This window comes from Oncorhynchus kisutch, unplaced genomic scaffold (assembly GCF_002021735.2).
Source record: "Oncorhynchus kisutch isolate 150728-3 unplaced genomic scaffold, Okis_V2 scaffold189, whole genome shotgun sequence".
NCBI classification, from domain to species: domain Eukaryota; kingdom Metazoa; phylum Chordata; class Actinopteri; order Salmoniformes; family Salmonidae; genus Oncorhynchus; species Oncorhynchus kisutch.
In genome coordinates, this window is record NW_022262136.1 from 2,108 (window position 1) to 21,698 (window position 19,591).

A 19,591-nucleotide genomic window follows, 5' to 3' on the forward strand; every position below is an offset into this window, starting at 1 on the left:
TTAAGGACCTGACCAGCTCCTGGTGTGCCATTATTGACTCACCAGTCCTGTTTTCTCCTGTTGTTCTGTTACAAACAAGAGACTGGCTCAACTGTTCTGGGGAACTACGGTAAGCTTCATAATGTAAAATAATACATTTTAAACTTGTTCTGACGGTATTGGAAAACCACCTGTGGCTTTTTCCAATAACCGAGTATACCTCCAAGCCTACCACTACAGTGGTTCTCCTTTAAAAGTTGCGTCCTACTGCAGCACAGCTTGCAGTGTGCTGAGTAATTGCATGGCACATTGCGAGTGCATGACATCATATTATTTTGTTGCCAATAATGCTAGTTTGACCAGAGGGCGTCTTTGAGAAGGTAAGTTATTGAAATGACACGGAGCTGTAGGCCGAAGAGTCATGTTTACTGTAGCTGATTTAGCGTAACTTACTTTTTGGCATAAGTCATCCATGTCTAAATACAGTCAAGCATTTTAGATATAAAATTAAATAAAGGGTGCCTTGAATAATGAAACAATGAATAAACCGCAACATGTCGGCTAATGTGATTCAATTCACAAATGGGAAAGGGGGATACCTAGTCCGTTGTCCAATTGAATGTATTCAACTGAAATGTGTCTTCTGCATTAACCCAACCCCTCAGAATCAGAAAGGTGCGGGGGGCTGCCATAATCAAAACATCTTCGGCACCCGGGGAACAGTGGGTTAACTGCCTTGCTCAGGGGTAGAATGACAGATTTTTACCTTGTCAGCTCCATTCGATTACTGGCCCAACGCTATAACCACTAGGCTACCTGCTTCCCCTATGCATTTGACTGTTTTTAATATTGTCTGTACTAGAGACTTAACGTTTTTTTGTTAGAACAGACTACATGGGATTGATTATAATTTCATTTTTTAATTATAGTACTTATTGTGCAGTTTATACTTTTAGAAATGTTATTAAATTGATTAATATTATGGTGTTTCTATTCCAAGAAAAAAGAAAATGTATTTTACAGTAGCCTATCTAGGCCTCAGGGTTTCTGTTAGGAAAATATGGCGCTGTACAACGTACAACTCCCAAGTTGGGAGTAGGCCTAGGCTACTAAGTCATTGCGAGTTGAGAGCAAAATAATCCTAACATTTCCTCACCCTAATTGTAGGCTGACCAATATCCAAACGGAGATTCAGTGAAAATAAAAATCTGATTGATTTATCAAGACCAGTCCCCATAGATGTCTCAAAGCATCGCAAAAAGGCGCTGAATAGTTAACCACACGCGGGTAGGCTATTGCTTCAAATCCTATTATAACAATTGGATGACTTTGGGTGTTTCAGTAAGCAACCATTTGTTGCCTTCAATAGCCTACTTTATTCTAATATTTATGTCATTCAGTGATATTTATTCTCACAGTAACTCGTTATGGGTCCATCCAGAAGTGGTTAGAAAACAGTGCATTTGGTGGGCTATGCAAAGATATGGGAGCAGTGACATGCCTTGCAAACATTTAAAGTCTCTAAACTCGGCAAGAGTCTATTGTGCTGTCTGATAGCCCATCAAGGGTGTCTGGCTTCTTTTGTATTCTTTAATCTCCGGCTCAGAGAAGTGTGTTTCTATTCCAACAAAAAAAGAGACTTGAATAATTAAACAGTAAATAAATTGGAAAATGTCAACTGAAGCAACTGAATTCAGGAATTCATTCAAAATATGTTAAACCTTTCTTTTGTTGAGAAACTGACAATACAACAATAGATTGATCTTCTCAGCAAGGTTTTACCCATGGTTGTGGAGCTGGGGGGGAAGAGCAACTGTAGCTGAGATGTAGTTGAAATAAACATCCGTATTTTGAAAGTCTTTTTATCATTATTTTATTAACGAAAGCATAAAGATGTTGATGAACAAATAATATATGTGTGTCTATGTGCGTGTTACATTGTCTTCTTCTGACAAACTAGAAACAAAATGGATTTTTTTAGTGTGCGCACGAGACAGAGGAAGAGCAATTCTTACACTATTGTTTTAAATTCAATCACTCGTCTTCATCCTCATCATTCAGTTAATTTAAATTCAATCACTCGTCTTCATCCTCATCATTCAGTTAATTTAAATTCAATCACTCGTCTTCATCCTCATCATTCAGTTAATTTAAATTCAATCACTCGTCTTCATCCTCATCATTCAGTTAATTTAAATTCAATCACTCGTCTTCATCCTCATCATTCAGTTAATTTAAATTCAATCACTCGTCTTCATCCTCATCATTCAGTTAATTTAAATTCAATTGCAATACATTTTGTCACTCCCACAGCAAAGTTTAAAAACAGACGGATTTGTGAAATGTATCCGTCATGTTGCGGTTGCATGAGGTTTGGTGATGACAGAATCCGTAGGATATTAAATAAACACTCAAATAGGCAAAAGAAGCAGGAACAGTATTGGGCTGAGTGACTCACTCATTCCTGGCTTTCGTTCAAAGTAAGTTATATTATAATGCAGGGGGAAAGACACATTATTTCATATTCTTTGATATTGAGTGAGAAATGTACAATTTAAGAGCAGTTAAACATCGAATAAATTGCAAGTTTGCCCCTTTTTGGCAAATAGGTTACACTTTACAATAGGACTCAACTCTGAATGACAACAGCGACTATCAGTAATTAAAACTGTGGCACAAATTTGGGGATTTTTCACACATAGCCGAGCTATGAGACAATCCTTTTGTAAATTAATGGAGGTGTGAATGTTTCAGTCAGTCTCTCTCCGGGACTAGAGTCCTGAATCAGGCAAAAAATAATAATGATAATAATGAGCTGCCAGCTATTGTGAAAGAATACTTGAGGATCTTGTTGATTTCTTCTGTCGCTTCAAGAGGCCTACTGTCCACCTGGTCATTGTGTGGTTCCAAAGGATAAAGACTCACCTTCAGATGGATGTGTGGTTTCAGAGAGAAGTCAGCTGTTAGCCTGGGACCAGGCATGGTGGATAGACTCACCTTCAGATGGATGTGAGGTTTCAGAGAGAAGTCAGCTGTTAGCCTGGGACCAGGCACGGTGGAAGACATCCTTTTCCTGCATAGCAATTTGAAGAAATCCTACTAAATAGGCAAAGTCTAAACTAATATATTAAATTGCCTAAATAAACAAGTATATTTCATAAATAAATGAAGGAGCTCAAGTCTTGAAAAGATGGTCAACTCCCTATCCTCGCTGGACTCTCATTCAGTTTCTTCTTTGCATTAGCAAAGAAGGACTCCGTGTTTCACGAACTCACATTCTATAGAGGGGCTATCACTCTTTCATTCTGTGGTAAAAGACCATTTGTTATTTAGAATGATTTATTTTTGTTTTTAGAGGGAGAGAAACCAAAAGCCCATTGTGCCAATTTTAGAAAATCGTCAGTCCAGTAATTGTGCCATTGCATTTACCCAAGTTCTCTTTCAACTCCAGGACCACCCACCTGATGCAGGACTCTAGAGCCAGACACTCTCCGACTGAAACATTCACACCTCCATTCATTTAGGAAAAGATAGTCAATTTGTGCCACAGTTTAGACTTAACTCCCTCTTGTGATATTGTGGTGCAATGACAGAATGACGCAATTTACCACAATCTGCCATGTTTAAAAGAAGAATGTTTAAAGGAAGAACCACTACATACATAACAGTTCATATATTTAGCTCAGATGTGAGTGATTTTCCTAAATAGTGTCACCAACGTCCATCAACCTGACCACACCATGTAAAAAGTGCTTTCATGTAGATTTTAGGTTTGCACCCCCACGAAGGACTGAGAGTGGGAGACAGAAGGTCTTCAGGGGCCTCAGGGGGCTAGACATCCCTCGTCCTCCCTCTCAAATATGCCTGTTCTGGAGCAGAGATGAACTGACTAGGCCCTAATTACCTGAGTTTGGAAGAAGAGTGAGTGGAGGAAGAAGGGAAAGGAGAGACCACAGAGTTGTACCAGCCATTTCGTGCTTTGGCCCCCGCTGAGCGCGCCACAAAACCCACATCAAAGTCAACCCACACACCTGTGGTGGCCCCTGGGCCGCTTTGATGAAGCTTACCAGCTGTAAGGGAGATGTACAATTGGGTCGTGTTCATTAGGTACCAAATGGAAGAAAACTGAGAGTCCAGCCAATTAGCTGAAATGCCAGTCCATTTCTGTAGCCAAGGAGGACAGCAATCACGTTATATGATAGTCAAGTGTCAGGTCAGCGTCGGGTATTAAAAATCTGGCTGGATGTCTGGATTGCCATATCCCAGTGTTAATCATACGAATCCCATTCTCTCGCACGCATGCCCCACCATGGCCCCAAACTTAACACACTTTCATACAAACCTTACCACATCCTCACCTACCACCCCACCTCCACACAAATTCTCACTTACTCACCAGCATGTCGGTGGCGTGCAGGTAGTGCTTGCTGGCCATGCAGGCCTCCAGTCTCTGTGGGACCTGCTTGATACTCTCGATCTCATCCAGCAGGTTGAGGACGTGTTTGTGCTCGATGCCTTCGATCCACAGCTTCCTCAGTTCATCCCTCTTGCAGTGGAGCAGCATCTTACAGGACAGCAGGTTCTCCTTCACCTGGGATACAATGGGACATCACACAAGTCAGACACCACGGTGTTCATCAGGCGTTAAAGGGAAAAAGACGGACTGAATCAGGGACAGAGTAGTTGGACTGTTGTAAAACATTTTGCTTCGGTGTGCATTAATGAATCAACCCCACCCCCAGGGTCAGACAGGTGAGGCTCCAGGGTTGTGTTCATTAGGCACCAAACTAAAGAAAGTTGACTGAAACAGGGAGGGACTACTAATCAATAAGAAACAATCCTTTTCATCTCTGCTGTAAAGCGTTATTTTCTGTTGTGTGCCCTAATGAACATGACCCATGGGTCCGTTCAGAGACAAGAGAGGTAAGCGTTTAGAAAGTTCAGATAGAAATGTATTGCGCAGAATAGACATGATTATTTGTCAGGTAGAATAGGGAGTTATGTCAGCTCTATTCATTACATTTCTATCTGGAATGTTCTGAATAGTTTCAGGGACACATGAACACTCTCCTTTCAGTTTCAAAGCTCAGTATCCCGCCTGAATCATTGGGCACTTAACATGGCACAAAAGCACCTTTCTAGGTTCTCTTTGTAACAGTCTCATATACTGTTGAAGTCAGAAGTTTACATGCAGTTTAGCCAAATACATTTAAACTCAGTTTTTCACAATTCCTGACATTTAATCCTAGTAATAATTCCCTGTTTTAGGTCAGTTAAGATCACCACTTTATTTTAAGATTGTTAAATGTCAGAATAATAGCAGAGAGAATTATTTATTTATTTCATCACATTCCCAGTGGGTCAGAAGTTTACATACAGTACACTCAATTAGGCATTGCTTTTAAATGGTTTAACTTGGGCCAAACGTTTTGGGAGGTCTTCCACAACCTTCCCACAATAAATTGGGTGAATTTTGGCCCGTTCCTCCTGACAGAGCGGGTGTTACTGAGTCAGGCTTTTTCATTTCTGCCCACACATTTTCTATAGGATTGAGGTCAGGGCTTTGTGATGGCCACTCCAATTCCTTGACTTTGTTGTCCTTAAGCCATTTTGCCACAACTTTGGAAGTATGCTTGGGGTCATTGTCCATTTGGAAGACCCATTTGCGACCAAGCTTTAACTTCCCGACTGATGTCTTGAGATGTTGCTTCAATATATCCACATAATGTTCCATCCTCATGATGCCATCTATTTTGTGAAGTGCACCAGTCCCTCCTGCAGCAAAGCACCCCCACAACATGATGCTGCCACCCCTGTACTTCACGGTTGGGATGGTGTTCTTCAGCTTGCAAGCCTCCCCCTTTTCCCTCCAAACATAACACTGGTCATTATGGCCAAACAGTTCTATTTTTGTTTCATCAGACCAGAGGACATTTCTCCAAAAAGTACAATCTTTGTCTCCATGCACAGTTGCAAACCACAGTCTGGATTTTTTATGGTGGTTTTGGAGCAGTGGTTTCTTCTTTGCCGAGTGGCCTTTCAGTTTATGTCGATATAGGACTCGTTTTACTGTGGATATAGATACTTTTGTACCGGTTTCCTCCAGCATCTTCACAAGGTCCTTTGCTGCTGTTCTGGGATTGATTTGCACTTTTCGCACCAAAGTACGTTTATCTCTATGAGACAGAACGTCTGTCCTTCCTGAGCGGTATGACGGCTAAGTGGTCCCATGGTGTTTATACTTTCATACTATTGTTTGTACAGATGAAAGTGGTACCTTCAGGCATTTGGAAATTGCTCCCAAGGATGAACCAGACTTGAGGTCTACAATTTATTTTAGACCCGTGTTCCTGAGGGTCTTGGCTGATTTCTTTTGATTTTCCCATGATGTCAAGCAACGAGGCACTGAGTTTGAAGTAGGGCCTTGAAATATATCCACAGGTACAACTCCAATTGACTCAAATTATGTCAATTAGCCTATCAGAAGCTTCTAAAGCTATGACATAATTTTCTGGAATTTTCCAAGCTGTTTAAAGGTACAGTCAACTTAGTGTATGTAAACTTCTGACCCACTGGAATTGTGATACAGTGAATTATAAGTGAAATAATATGTCTGTAAAAAATGGTTGGAAAGGTTACTTGTGTCATGAATAAAGTAGATGTCCTAACCGACTTGCCAAAACTATAGTTTGTTAACAAGAAATGTGTGGAGTGATTGAAAAACTAGTTTTAATGACTCCAACCTAAGTGTATGTAAACTAGGGCGCACCTCAGCCACGCACAAGGTGCTAAACGATATCATAATCGCCATCGATAAAAGACAGTACTGTGCAGACATCATCAACCTGGCCAAGGCTTTCAACTCTGTCAATCACCGTATCCTTATCGGTAGACTCAACAGCCTTGGTTTCTCAAATGACTGCCTCGCCTGGTTCACCAACTACTTCTCAGACAGAGTTCAGTGTGTCAAATTGGAGGGCTTGTTGTCCAGACCTCTGACAGTATCTATGGGGGTACCACAGGGTTCAATTCTCGGGACAACTCTTTTCTCTGTATATATCAACGATGTCGCTCTAGCTGCGGATGATTCCCTGATCCACCTCTATGCAGACGACACCATTCTGTATACATCTGGCCCTTCTTTGGACACTGTGTTAACTAACCTCCAAACGAGCTTCAATGCCATTCAACACTGCTTCCGTAGCCTCCAACTGCTCTTAAACGCTAGTAAAAACACAAATGAATGCTTTTCAACCGTTCACTGCCCGCTCCCGCCCGCCCGACGAGCATCACTACTGGACGGTTCTGACCTAGAATATGTGGACAACTACAAATACCTAGGTGGCTGGATAGACTGTAAACTCTCCTTCCAGACTCACATTAAGCATCTCCAATCCAAAATTAAATCTAGAATCAGCTTCCTATTTCGCAAAACAAATCTTCCATCACTCATGCTGCCAAACATACCCTTGTAAAACTGACCATCCTACCGATCCTCGACGATGTCATTTACAAAATAGCTTCCACCACTCTACTCAGCAAACTGGATGCAGTTTATCACAGTGCCATCCATTTTGTCACTAAAGCACCTTATACCACCCACCACTGCGACCTGTATGCTCTAGTCGGCTGGCCCTCGCTACATATTCGTCGCCAGACCCAGCTCCGCCTCATCTCAGCTCACTGGTCACGATAACAACACCCACCCGTAGCACGCGCTCCAGCAGGTAAATCTCACCAAAGCCAACACCTCCTTTAGCCGCCTTTCCTTCCAGTTCTCTGCTGCCAATGACTGGAACGAATTGCAAAAATCGCTGAAGCTGGAGACTTATATTTACGTCACTAACTTTAAACATCAGCTATCTGAGCAGCTTACCAAAACGCTGCAGCTGTACATAACCCATCTGTAAATAGCCCACACAATCTACCTACCTCATCCCCATATTGTTTTTATTTACTTTTCCACACCAGTATTTCTACTTGCACATCATCATCTGCTCATCTATCACTCCAGTGTTAATTTGCTAAACTGTCATTACTTCGCTACTATGGCCTATTTATTGCCTTACCTCCTCAAGCCATTTGCACACACTGTATATAGACTTTCTTTTTTTCTATTGTGTTATTGACTGCACGCTTGTTAATTCCATGTGTAACTCTGTGTTGTTGTTTGTGTCACACTGCTTTGCTTTATCTTGGCCAGGTCGCAGTTGTAAATGAGACCTTGATCTAAACTAGCTTACCTGGTTAAATAAAAACTGTACATCCAGACACACAGCCTGGAGAGATGGGAATGACATCACGCTGTTGTGAAACACTAGCGGGCTATCCCAGAGGCTCTAACAGTGACGCAGGTGGTGTCAGAGCCACACACACACACACTAGAGAAATCAGCCAGGCCCTCACACTGCCTGCTGCTAATGTCCTTGATGTACAACTCCCTGGGACCATCACTCTGCCTTCACACTGTTATTCACAGGCCATGCATATGTTCTGAATGTTTTGTTGCAAATGTTTTTACTTTTTAACTCTGCATTGTGGGAAAGGGCTCGTAAAGTAAGCATTTCACAGTAAAGTCTACAATTTATGTATTTGGCACATCAGGTGACAAATTCAATTGGATTTGATTTGAAACATTGTGCGCGTTCCCTCTCACCCCTTTGATCTTGTTACGGGAGCTGGTGATTCTCTCGGTGATGCTCTGGTAGGTGCGGATGGCGGTGGTCAGCTCAGCGTAGTGTTGGACGATCTGCTCATCCAGGTCCCGGTCGCACTTCTCAAACGCCTCCTCCAGGCGGCCCTTCTCCGTCTCTCTGTCCTGCTTGTCATCGCTGCTGGACAGGGTCCTACACAGACACAGGCCCATGCTCATCAATTGTCTGTCAAGGTGTCACCTTGTGGTCCTTTTCGTAATCTTGTGTAGGCCTAACTTCTAGTTAATCATTTTTTCTAGTCACTAGATCTGGGTAAAATACAGGCAGCTAGTAGCCTAGCGGTTAGAGTGTTGGGTCAGTAAGCGAGAGGTCACTAGTTCGAATTCCTGAGCTGACAAGATGAAAAATATGATGATGTGCCCTTGAGCAAGGCACTTAACCCTAATTTCTCCAGGGTTGCCGTTGATAATGACAGACCTTTGGCCGTAGTGTACGTGTTCCTGAGAGTCGTAGTGTAGTGTACGTGTTCCTGAGAGTCGTAGTGTAGTGTACGTGTTCCTGAGGGTCGTAGTGTAGTGTACGTGTTCCTGAGAGTCGTAATGTAGTGTACGTGTTCCTGAGAGTCGTAGTGTAGTGCACGTGTTCCTGAGAGTCGTAGTGTAGTGCACGTTTTCCTGAGAGTTGTAGCGTAGTGTACGTGTTCCTGAGAGTCGTAGTGTAGTGTACGTGTTCCTGAGAGTCGTAGTGTACGTGTTCCTGAGGGTCGTAGTGTAGTGTACGTGTTCCTGAGGGTTGTAGTGTACGTGTTCCTGAGAGTCGTAGTGTAGTGTACGTGTTCCTGAGGGTCGTAGTGTAGTGTACGTGTTCCTGAGGGTTGTAGTGTAGTGTACGTGTTCCTGAGGGTTGTAGTGTAGTGTACGTGTTCCTGAGGGTTGTAGTGTAGTGTACGTGTTCCTGAGGGTTGTAGTGTACGTGTTCCTGAGGGTTGTAGTGTACGTGTTCCTGAGAGTTGTAGTGTACGTGTTCCTGAGAGTTGTAGTGTACGTGTTCCTGAGAGTTGTAGTGTACGTGTTCCTGAGAGTTGTAGTGTACGTGTTCCTGAGAGTTGTAGTGTACGTGTTCCTGAGAGTCGTAGTGTAGTGTACGTGTTCCTGAGAGTCGTAGTGTAGTGTACGTGTTCCTGAGGGTCATAGTGTAGTGTACGTGTTCCTGAGAGTCGTAGTGTACGTGTTCCTGAGAGTCGTAGCATAGTGTACGTGTTCCTGAGGGTCGTAGTGTACGTGTTCCTGAGAGTCGTAGTGTAGTGTACGTGTTCCTGAGGGTCGTAGTGTACGTGTTCCTGAGAGTCGTAGTGTACGTGTTCCTGAGAGTCGTAGTGTACGTGTTCCTGAGAGTCGTAGTGTACGTGTTCCTGAGAGTCGTAGTGTACGTGTTCCTGAGAGTCGTAGTGTACGTGTTCCTGAGAGTCGTAGTGTACGTGTTCCTGAGAGTCGTAGTGTACGTGTTCCTGAGGGTCGTAGTGTAGTGTACGTGTTCCTGAGAGTCGTAGTGTAGTGTACGTGTTCCTGAGAGTCGTAGTGTAGTGTACGTGTTCCTGAGAGTCGTAGTGTAGTGTACGTGTTCCTGAGAGTCGTAGTGTAGTGTACGTGTTCCTGAGAGTCGTAGTGTAGTGTACGTGTTCCTGAGGGTCGTAGTGTAGTGTACGTGTTCCTGAGGGTCGTAGTGTACTGTACGTGTTCCTGAGGGTCGTAGTGTACTGTACGTGTTCCTGAGGGTCGTAGTGTACTGTACGTGTTCCTGAGGGTCGTAGTGTACGTGTTCCTGAGGGTCGTAGTGTACGTGTTCCTGAGGGTCGTAGTGTACGTGTTCCTGAAGGTCGTAGTGTACGTGTTCCTGAAGGTCGTAGTGTACGTGTTCCTGAAGGTCGTAGTGTACGTGTTCCTGAAGGTCGTAGTGTACGTGTTCCTGAAGGTCGTAGTGTACGTGTTCCTGAGGGTCGTAGTGTACGTGTTCCTGAGGGTCGTAGTGTACGTGTTCCTGAGGGTCGTAGTGTACGTGTTCCTGAGGGTCGTAGTGTACGTGTTCCTGAGGGTCGTAGTGTACGTGTTCCTGAGGGTCGTAGTGTACGTGTTCCTGAGGGTCGTAGTGTACGTGTTCCTGAGGGTCGTAGTGTACGTGTTCCTGAGGGTCGTAGTGTACGTGTTCCTGAGGGTCGTAGTGTACGTGTTCCTGAGGGTCGTAGTGTACGTGTTCCTGAGGGTCGTAATGTACGTGTTCCTGAGGGTCGTAGTGTACGTGTTCCTGAGGGTCGTAGTGTACGTGTTCCTGAAGGTCGTAGTGTACGAGAGTCGAATGAATATGAATTATGGGTTCATAATATTTTGCAGCTTAAACCACTCAAACGCTGGAGTCAAATGAATATGAAGAAAAAAATGTTATAAAATCAACATGCCAAACAGGCTCAAGAAACCACACTAGACAACCACAATAGTGTTGGTCATTTTGCCTCTGAATGTTGGATTTTGGCAGAGATTTTGTTGCAGATATTTGATTAATGTTTAGGAATTGATGAAAGGGCCAGTCTTACATAATAAACGGGCTGGATCTGGCTGATGGGCGACCAGTTGAATAGCCCTGTCCTACAGTAAGGAATAATCATACAAAATTGGCATAACATAAAAGTGCCAGGTTTTATATCCTGAAAACCATGCCAGTCTTGTATGTCATAGACCCAGGGGATGGGACAATGTTGAGTAACAGACTTGACAACACTTGTTTTTGCCCTGTATTTCATCAAACTCCAACCACACATAAAATAAGGGGAGAGGTAAAAGTCTCCCTCAAGAGCTCATTAAAGCCTCTTCGCTCTTCACACACAGCGGAAAGCTGGAAGGGGGAGAAGATTCTCAACGGCATCCCCCTAGAGTGGCTTGAGATGCCTACTTGACACAAGTCAGAGCTGAAACACAAAGCAAGTGATCTTATCCATTCTCTGTTAATGTAATATAACTAGTTATTTCCCATGCCGTCATGTCCAACCTAACTAGTTAACATCCTTCATATAACCTCACCTAAACTTAGCGAACCTGAATCCTTAGCTCTGACATGCACCATCACCCTTGACTAATTCAAACACTAGACTGACAGTAGCCTAGTCCCTTTTAGAATCCGAAAGTGGCATGGGGTAGCCATGGTAACAGTCTGGCGTTTTGGGCAAGCAGTAGCCATAAGTAAAGGTACATAAGAAAGTGAAGGTAATCTTTGTTGCAGACAACAATTGCGTGCAGAATAGGACCCTCGCCCCATGCACACTGACATCTGTCAAACCCAGTAGACGACAGCTCCGTTTAATCTAGAGAAAAAAGGGGTAAAGAGAGCTACTCTACTAAATTACGGCAATGGCTACTTTAAATGTCGTGGAAACACACAGTCAACGACATGTCATGACATAAACGACACTGTTCAAGCTAAGGCCAACCCATGATGATCAATGCACCCTGTCAGCGAAGGGCAGCAAAGCAGGCTATAAATGGGTGCTGATGCTGAATAACAAGTATGCATTGGATATTTCGTTTTAGTTAGCTAATAAGTTATCTTGTCTCTGTACCAAGTCGCGAGATTGTTGTATGAGCAGGGGAGGTCAGCTGTCAAAAGAGTGACTAGCTAGCAAGTGGCTTCTTCCTCACGCTTTCCTTGTGACTATTGAAGAAAAGTGTTATTTGACTCATTATGATGATAAACACTGCTAAATTATGCGAACAGGTCGCGATGACAAACATTAACCAGCGTAGCTGACTAACATTTCCTCAAAACTCGCTTGACATAAAACTAGCTAGCTAACAGATAGGAAGCTAACAACAGGAAGGATGTTTCTCCTTGTCCACGACCTGAAATGACAGGCCTAGTTAAAGAAAACAGTAGTGCCCACTGGCGTATTATGTCGATAGGATAATTCAACCGTCAATTTGAGTGAGCTTACCTTATAACGGAAATAAGTAAGCCTGAAGGGTCTTTGCTTTTGCTAACAGCACTCCGGTATCTCCCTGTATCAGCTGCCATTTTTCCAGCTACTGCACCCAAACATAATGACAACCTACCAATGAGAGACGAGGAAAATTGTTCCAACTTCGGTAGTGTGGCTGAGAAAGCTGGGAGTTGTAGTCCAAAATCGGTCTAGACTTGTTGATATTGTTCTTAGTAGTTTTTGTTTCATGCAAATCCTGTGTGCTTACAAAACGCCCATTGGCGATTTTAGCATGTAAATCTTGGTGGGGCAAACAAAAAACAAAAATGTTAGATGCATGCCATGAAAGCCACATTACTACATTAATTGCACTATAACTGTGACAAACTGTTAGGGCCTACATAAAGCTGTCCCAACAGCAGAGCGTTCTTTTCAGCACCACGGAGTGAATCCTGACCACTGATACACCTGGCTATCAGCGTAGCCTTGTCTGGCAGCGGAAAAATGAATTCAGCCTCATTTACTGCCTTTAAAAAAACGTTGCTGACATGGTTGACTTGCTTAAACAAATGTGGTTTCTAATGACAATTGAGATGTACAAACTATGGCATAAGGGGATGGCAAGCGCATAAGAGGCCATCTGTAATTTCGATTAAGACATTAATGAGAGAGCTAGGACGGATGTAGTCAATATAACAATTTGTTTCGCACTTTTGAAATTGAAATGTACAGTGACAGAATCCAGAACATGGGCAGTGTTCTCCCTGTACACCAAGACAAAATCGTAGGATAAATAAACAGGGCATATTAGCAGACAATGAAAGCTCTTAAAATATTCAATGATTACATTTCTCTAAAACTGGCTATAGGCTTCATGTGCACCACCAAGTCAGAACAGTAGGCTCAGTTATGAGGGGCAAAGGGACCAAATTATTAGGGTGAGGCACATGGGCTTACTTTCTTAGCTACAGTATACATATCTCCCTGGAATATTACATAATTTATGCAGAAGCATACAAGATATTTTTGGACTCACCTTGTTCTGCTGTACTCACTTGAACAGGAAGGTGGTGCGGTGGTCTTTCTTGTGGGCAAATTTTGTCATCAAGCTTTGTCATCAAAGTATGGCATTCTCTGGATTTTTTGGTGCTTTCAAGACAAGTGGGAACTCGGAAAAAAACAAGGTTGAATCATGACGTGAGTGATCTTCAGGTTGGAGCTGTAGAAAGAGGCCAAGTTCCTGACATGGAATTCTGAGTTGGATGATCGTTCAAATCGTATTTTCCCAGTCGGAGATCGTTTTATTCCGAGTTCCCAGTTGCCTTGATATCACTGAAGTCTGAGATTTCCCAGTTCCGAATTCTCAGTTGTATAGAACGCGACAGAAGTCATGCTGGATTGACAGCATGGCCAATGTATTCAACCTTTTCTGGCCCATCGTGTTGAATGTTAATCCTTTTAAGCTTGGAAAAGAGACCCTTAAACCCAGACTTGGACCACATACCCACTACACTCAATAGCAGGCTAATTATGGCTTTGCAACACTTGCAGTTAGTCATTGATTCCTTCCAAATCACTCATTGTTGAATTTGCGATTTCCAACTTGTTGTGTAATGTTTATGTCCAATGGCCGAGGATCACCGATACATTTTATCGATCATTTCTCTTCATATGACAAGGATTGAAAAGGATTTGCCAGTACATTGTCAACGTGATTCATGATGATGACAGCTTGTCTAGCTTTCTAGCTAAGATTTTGAAACTATGATGTTGACATGATCAGTCCAATCAAAGCTACGGTAGATATAACATAATTTTATCTGTGGCCAATGACCTTGAGGCTTCTTGGATGGGCACTTCTAATGTAACTCTATAGGAGCACCCAAGGGACTTGAATTTTCGAGCTCTCCCCGTAGATTTTGTGGTGATCTAGTGTCCCCACGAGTGACAGAACACTGAGCCAATCACGGCGCAACTAGAGAACATGACCAACTCCTATGCTCTGTATTTTCCACTGGCTGCCCCACCACCACAGAAAGCACTGAGCTCGGCTGAAACACCTGCATTTTGGAGCTGCCTTCCTCAAGAAAGCAAAAAAGAGACCATGTTTGTATGCAGCTTTATTTTTTACATTGTTTGCAAACTGATATGTGACACATATTAATGCCAAAATATCATGCAAAACAGGTAACAATTATAACTTTTTTTTTGTTAAACATGTGGGGCTCAAATGACGGGTCGCCACTGAAAACACCACTTCCATACTAACCATTGTATGTTGCATTTATCATACTACTGTTCTATTGCAAATGTCTTTCATTGGTGTGCTTGTTTCTGCAAGAACACTTCTGATATCCCACAAGAACCCTTCTGTTGTGTTGCATACTTCTTATCGTGCTTGTTTCTGCAAGAACACTTCTGATATCCCACAAGAACCCTTCTGTTGTGTTGCATACTTCTTATCGTGCTTGTTTCTGCAAGAACACTTCTGATATCCCACAAGAACCCTTCTGTTGTGTTGTATACTTCTTATCGTGCTTGTTTCAGCAAGAAAACTTCTGATATCCCACAAGAACCCTTCTGTTGTGTTGTATACTTCTTATCGTGCTTGTTTCAGCAAGAACACTACTGATATCTTGCAAAATGTCTTGAAGAAAATCTAAATGCATTTACAGTAAAAGTACTGAAGCACTCCCTTTGATTTCCAGTCTAGCCCTCACGGTAGGCTACAGTGAACGTACTGAAGCACTCCCTTTGATTTCCAGTCTAGCCCTCACGGTAGGCTACAGTGAACGTACTGAAGCACTCCCTTTGATTTCCAGTCTAGCCCTCACGGTAGGCTACAGTGAACGTACTGAAGCACTCCCTTTGATTTCCAGTCTAGCCCTCACGGTAGGCTACAGTGAACGTACTGAAGCACTCCCTTTGATTTCCAGTCTAGCCCTCACGGTAGGCTACAGTGAACGTACTGAAGCACTCCCTTTGATTTCCAGTCTAGCCCTCACGGTAGGCTACAGTGAACGTCCTGAAGCACTCCCTTTGATTTCCAGTCTAGCCCTTACGGTAGGCTACAGTGAACGTACTGAAGCACTCCCTTTGATTTCCAGTCTAGCCCTCACGGTAGGCTACAATGAACGTACTGAAGCACTCCCTTTGATTTCCAGTCTAACCCTCACGGTAGGCTACAGTGAACGTACTGAAGCACTGCCTTTGATTTCCAGTCTAGCCCTCACGGTAGGCTACAGTGAAAGAGAGAGCCAGGGGGACAGAAAAAGGAAGAGAGAGATAACGTGCACATGCATGCGTGAGCATGTGCGCGAGCGTGAGAGAGAGAGTGTGTGAGTGTGTATTAATGGCTTTCTGTTTTTAGGACATATAGCTCTGCGTTTTCCAGAACTGCTCCTCTGTATCTCTGACAATCTCGAAACAAACCGAATGGGAGAAGGCATTGATTTTGGTGGGGAAGGGGGTCGATCCAACAGGCCCAGTGCTGATTGATGTGCCTGTGGACAGCAGAGATAACATTGTGGGAGATCTTGGCGTTCCCTCCAAAATAGAAACAATCACTGTGTCATGCAGGGCCACTTTCTCTTTGATGGGCGCATGCTTCTAACTTCCTTGGGCCAAGTTCAATTTCAAGTTCTTATCACCCTCCCCTCCCTGCAGCCAATGTCCCATTTTACATGTCTCGGGCATGTCTCGGGCTAATCTCTCCAATGACATGGCACCAAGGTCATTTGTCAGCAGATTCTGTAGATGTACACTAAATGATTGCTGTGTGACTGTCATCTGTAGGTGTGAAGGACAACAGCAGTGAGCCTGGCTCCTGTTATTTCTGTATATTAATCTCACTGCTGTTAAAACTGGTGCATTTTTGGACAATTCATACCAGGGTTTAAGAATTATAATTTTGTGTGATATTGCATTTAATATTTTAAACCAGTTTTCAGTTCTGAGTCCCCTCATTTCAGATTAAGGAGGAGGCACAGTAGCTACAAATTGTATTTAAACTCACTAATACAGTACAGGTGAAAGTTGTGAAAAAATAGTTTTGTACTATCTAAATTCAATGTTTTCCCACAACACATACAACTATCACTTCTGGAGACAATGTGTGAGATGTAGGTGTAGGATCACCCTGTTGCAGGATAACTTGTAGTGTATTTAAAAGGCTTCTGAAGTTTGTAATTTCCACTTTGAAATGTCTGTCTTGATTCTCCCTAATGAAAAATGTCAGTTAATTATAATCTGGTTAGGCGAGGTGCTGGCTAGTGGAGTATAGACAGCCAAGCTGTCTACTGTCTATACCCTGATGAAGACAGCTTGGCTGTCAAAACGTTAGTATTACATTATTGCATCTGAACTCCAAGAGTGTGTGGCTCTCCTTTTGTTTTTCATTAATCATAATTCACATTTCCTGTTCCTGCAGGATTATTTTCCTGCTGTAGCACACTGGCTCAAATGAAGATCCTCCATCTGTATCTTGTATAGAGGAGTAAAATGTTGTTTCCAAGGTAACAGCATATGTGTGCGTATTACATAGCTCACTGTAGAATAGACAATGGGACTTTTTTTATTTCTGTCACATCATTTCAATGTAAACCTGGTTATGTTCATTTTTTCAAATCAGTTTAATCATCCACACACAGCAAATAGGCCAGTGATACCTACAGTAGTGTAGATTTGTCAGTGTACCATTTCTAGGGTTGATTCAGGAGTTAAATTAGCTCTGTAAGTGTTCAATTGACACTCATTGGTGTAAATAAAGAACCCTAATATTGGTGTTAATAACCGCTGGCACGTTCAGCAGGATGCAACATTTTGTAACTTTCAGATAGAAATATGTTATGTAGAACAAACATGCCTCGACATGTAGGATAGGAAATCACGTCAGCTCTATTTATGGCATTTCTATCTGCAACGTTCAACAATGTTTGGCAACTGACCATGGACCTGAGTTGAACCAAAACCACGCCAATCAATGTAATATTTCCCAGCATGCTCTATTGCGGGTAGATTTTTTGAATTGTTTGTTTCAATATTTATGTTTTTGCATGTACATTGATTGACATGTGTTTTTCTAAACTAATCCAATCTGTTACTTGGATTTATTGCACCCGTTGTTTAAATGGTTGTTCCAGTTTAGATTCTTTAGGTAGTCTCATCCCAAACTCTGGCAGGATTCCAATAGGAATTACAAATATGACTTGCAGGCCTGACGTGGCCTGTAAAACCATGAGTTTCAGTCCACTGTATTAGGGTAAAACTAGGCCCTCAAAATAAAGCATATTGTTTTGTCTTTAAGTATTGTATTTCAATAATAACATATTCGCTAAGGATCTCACTTGGTGAATGCCATAGGACTGAAAATGCAACAACCATGTCTCTGTCACTTACAAATTCAGTCTTGGGTGGTAACTCTACAATTCACTTGAAAGGCAAGGCACACTGGGAAATATGCAAATAAGCCTTTACACTAAGAAGAGTGTTAATTTAACACTTAAAAGTGTGGTCCCGTATAGACACTGGAACAGTGTTAAATTGAACACCCTCAGTGTTGATTTAACACTGGAGAATTTGCTGTGCCCCAACCCCCCCAACTGTACAACATTCCAGAAGAAAATCCCCACTTTCACCACAAGGACTGTAAGTAACCCAACCATGTATATCATTGCATCAGCAATACAGATAACTATACTGTTCATCCTCTTTATAATGAAGTTCTCACAAGGCTACATATAGGATCATAGTTGCAGTCAGTTGTTCAATCCAATCTGCATACAATATGTCTCTTGCATGTCTAACCATGTGCCCCCAAGGGCATTGCTGCCCAGGGTAAATGTTTATTATGTTTATTATGTAATATGTTCACACAAAGCCACTGTCTGGAGATAATATGAATATAAACAGGGGAAATGTTTCTCCCACTGTTGGCTTCATTAAAAACATTTAAAAATGTATTATCCAGAGAAATAGAAACACATGGGGATGCTCTGTGTGTGTATGTGTGTGTGTTTGGTTTTACTATCTTTGTGGGGACCAGAAGTCCTCACAAGGATAATAAAAACAAGGGATGTTCAGACAAGTGGGGATATTTCACTGGTCCACACAAGGAAAAATACTATTTTAGGGGTTAAGGTTCCAATTAGGGTTAGAATTAGAGTTAGGGGGTAGGTTTAGGTTAAAAATATATATTTGACCTTTATTTAACTAGGCAAGTCAGTTAAGAACACATTTTTACTTTCAATGACAGCCTAGGAACAGTGGGTTAACTGCCTTGTTCAGGGGCAGAATGACAGATTTTTACCTTGTCAGCTCTGGGATTCAATCTTGCAACCTTTCGGTTACTAGTCCAACACTAACCACTAGGCTACCTGCCCGAGTTAGGGGTTAGGTTTAGGGTTATGTATGAAGGGTTAGGGTTAGAATTAGAGTTAGGGGTTAGGTTTAGGGTTAGGGGTGACGGGTTAGGGTTAGAATCAGAGTTATGGGTTAGGTTTAGGGTTAGGTGTGAAGGATTAGGGTTAAGGGTTAGGGAAAATAGGATTTTGAATGGAAATCAATTGTTTTGTCCCCACAGTGTCTGCCTCTAGATCACACAGCTGTGAAAGGTTGTGCTTTGCTTCTGTCTTCTTAACAAAAATAAAAACCGGATTTAATAAACAAAAAGTGTTGTCCCCTATTTTTTCACTATCCCCGGTTTAATACCCGACAAAACCATATGCTCCAAAGATTCTAAAAGCGTTACTACAAACCCACATATGCACCGATTGCCTTGCTGCGCTCTCATTGAAAGCTATATGCATAGGCCTAGTAGTCTATATGGAATTCACCTCTGTGTTTTGCTATGAAGCTGAGGGATGGAGAAATGTTACCAGTGTCAAATTCAAAGATGGACCTAGATTATAGGTGCAAGGACTGATTGTCCATGCATCATTGACAGTTTTCAACATATTTTACATTTGTACATTGTTTGTTTACAAAGACTGAAATG

General features: G+C 42.4%; 1 protein-coding gene across 1 annotated transcript; it reads right to left on the reverse strand.

The window, feature by feature from the left end:
* Positions 1-1,836: 1,836 nt before the first annotated feature.
* LOC109864502 (exocyst complex component 4-like) lies at positions 1,837-12,712 on the reverse strand. The gene is made up of 4 exons (XM_031815680.1): positions 12,613-12,712; positions 8,636-8,825; positions 4,376-4,570; positions 1,837-3,052 (listed from the first exon to the last, which is right to left on the reverse strand). Exons 1-4 carry the CDS (start codon positions 12,690-12,692, stop codon positions 3,008-3,010), a joined length of 510 nt encoding a protein of 169 aa, XP_031671540.1. The 5' UTR covers positions 12,693-12,712; the 3' UTR covers positions 1,837-3,007.
* Between the last annotated feature and the right edge of the window lie 6,879 nt (positions 12,713-19,591).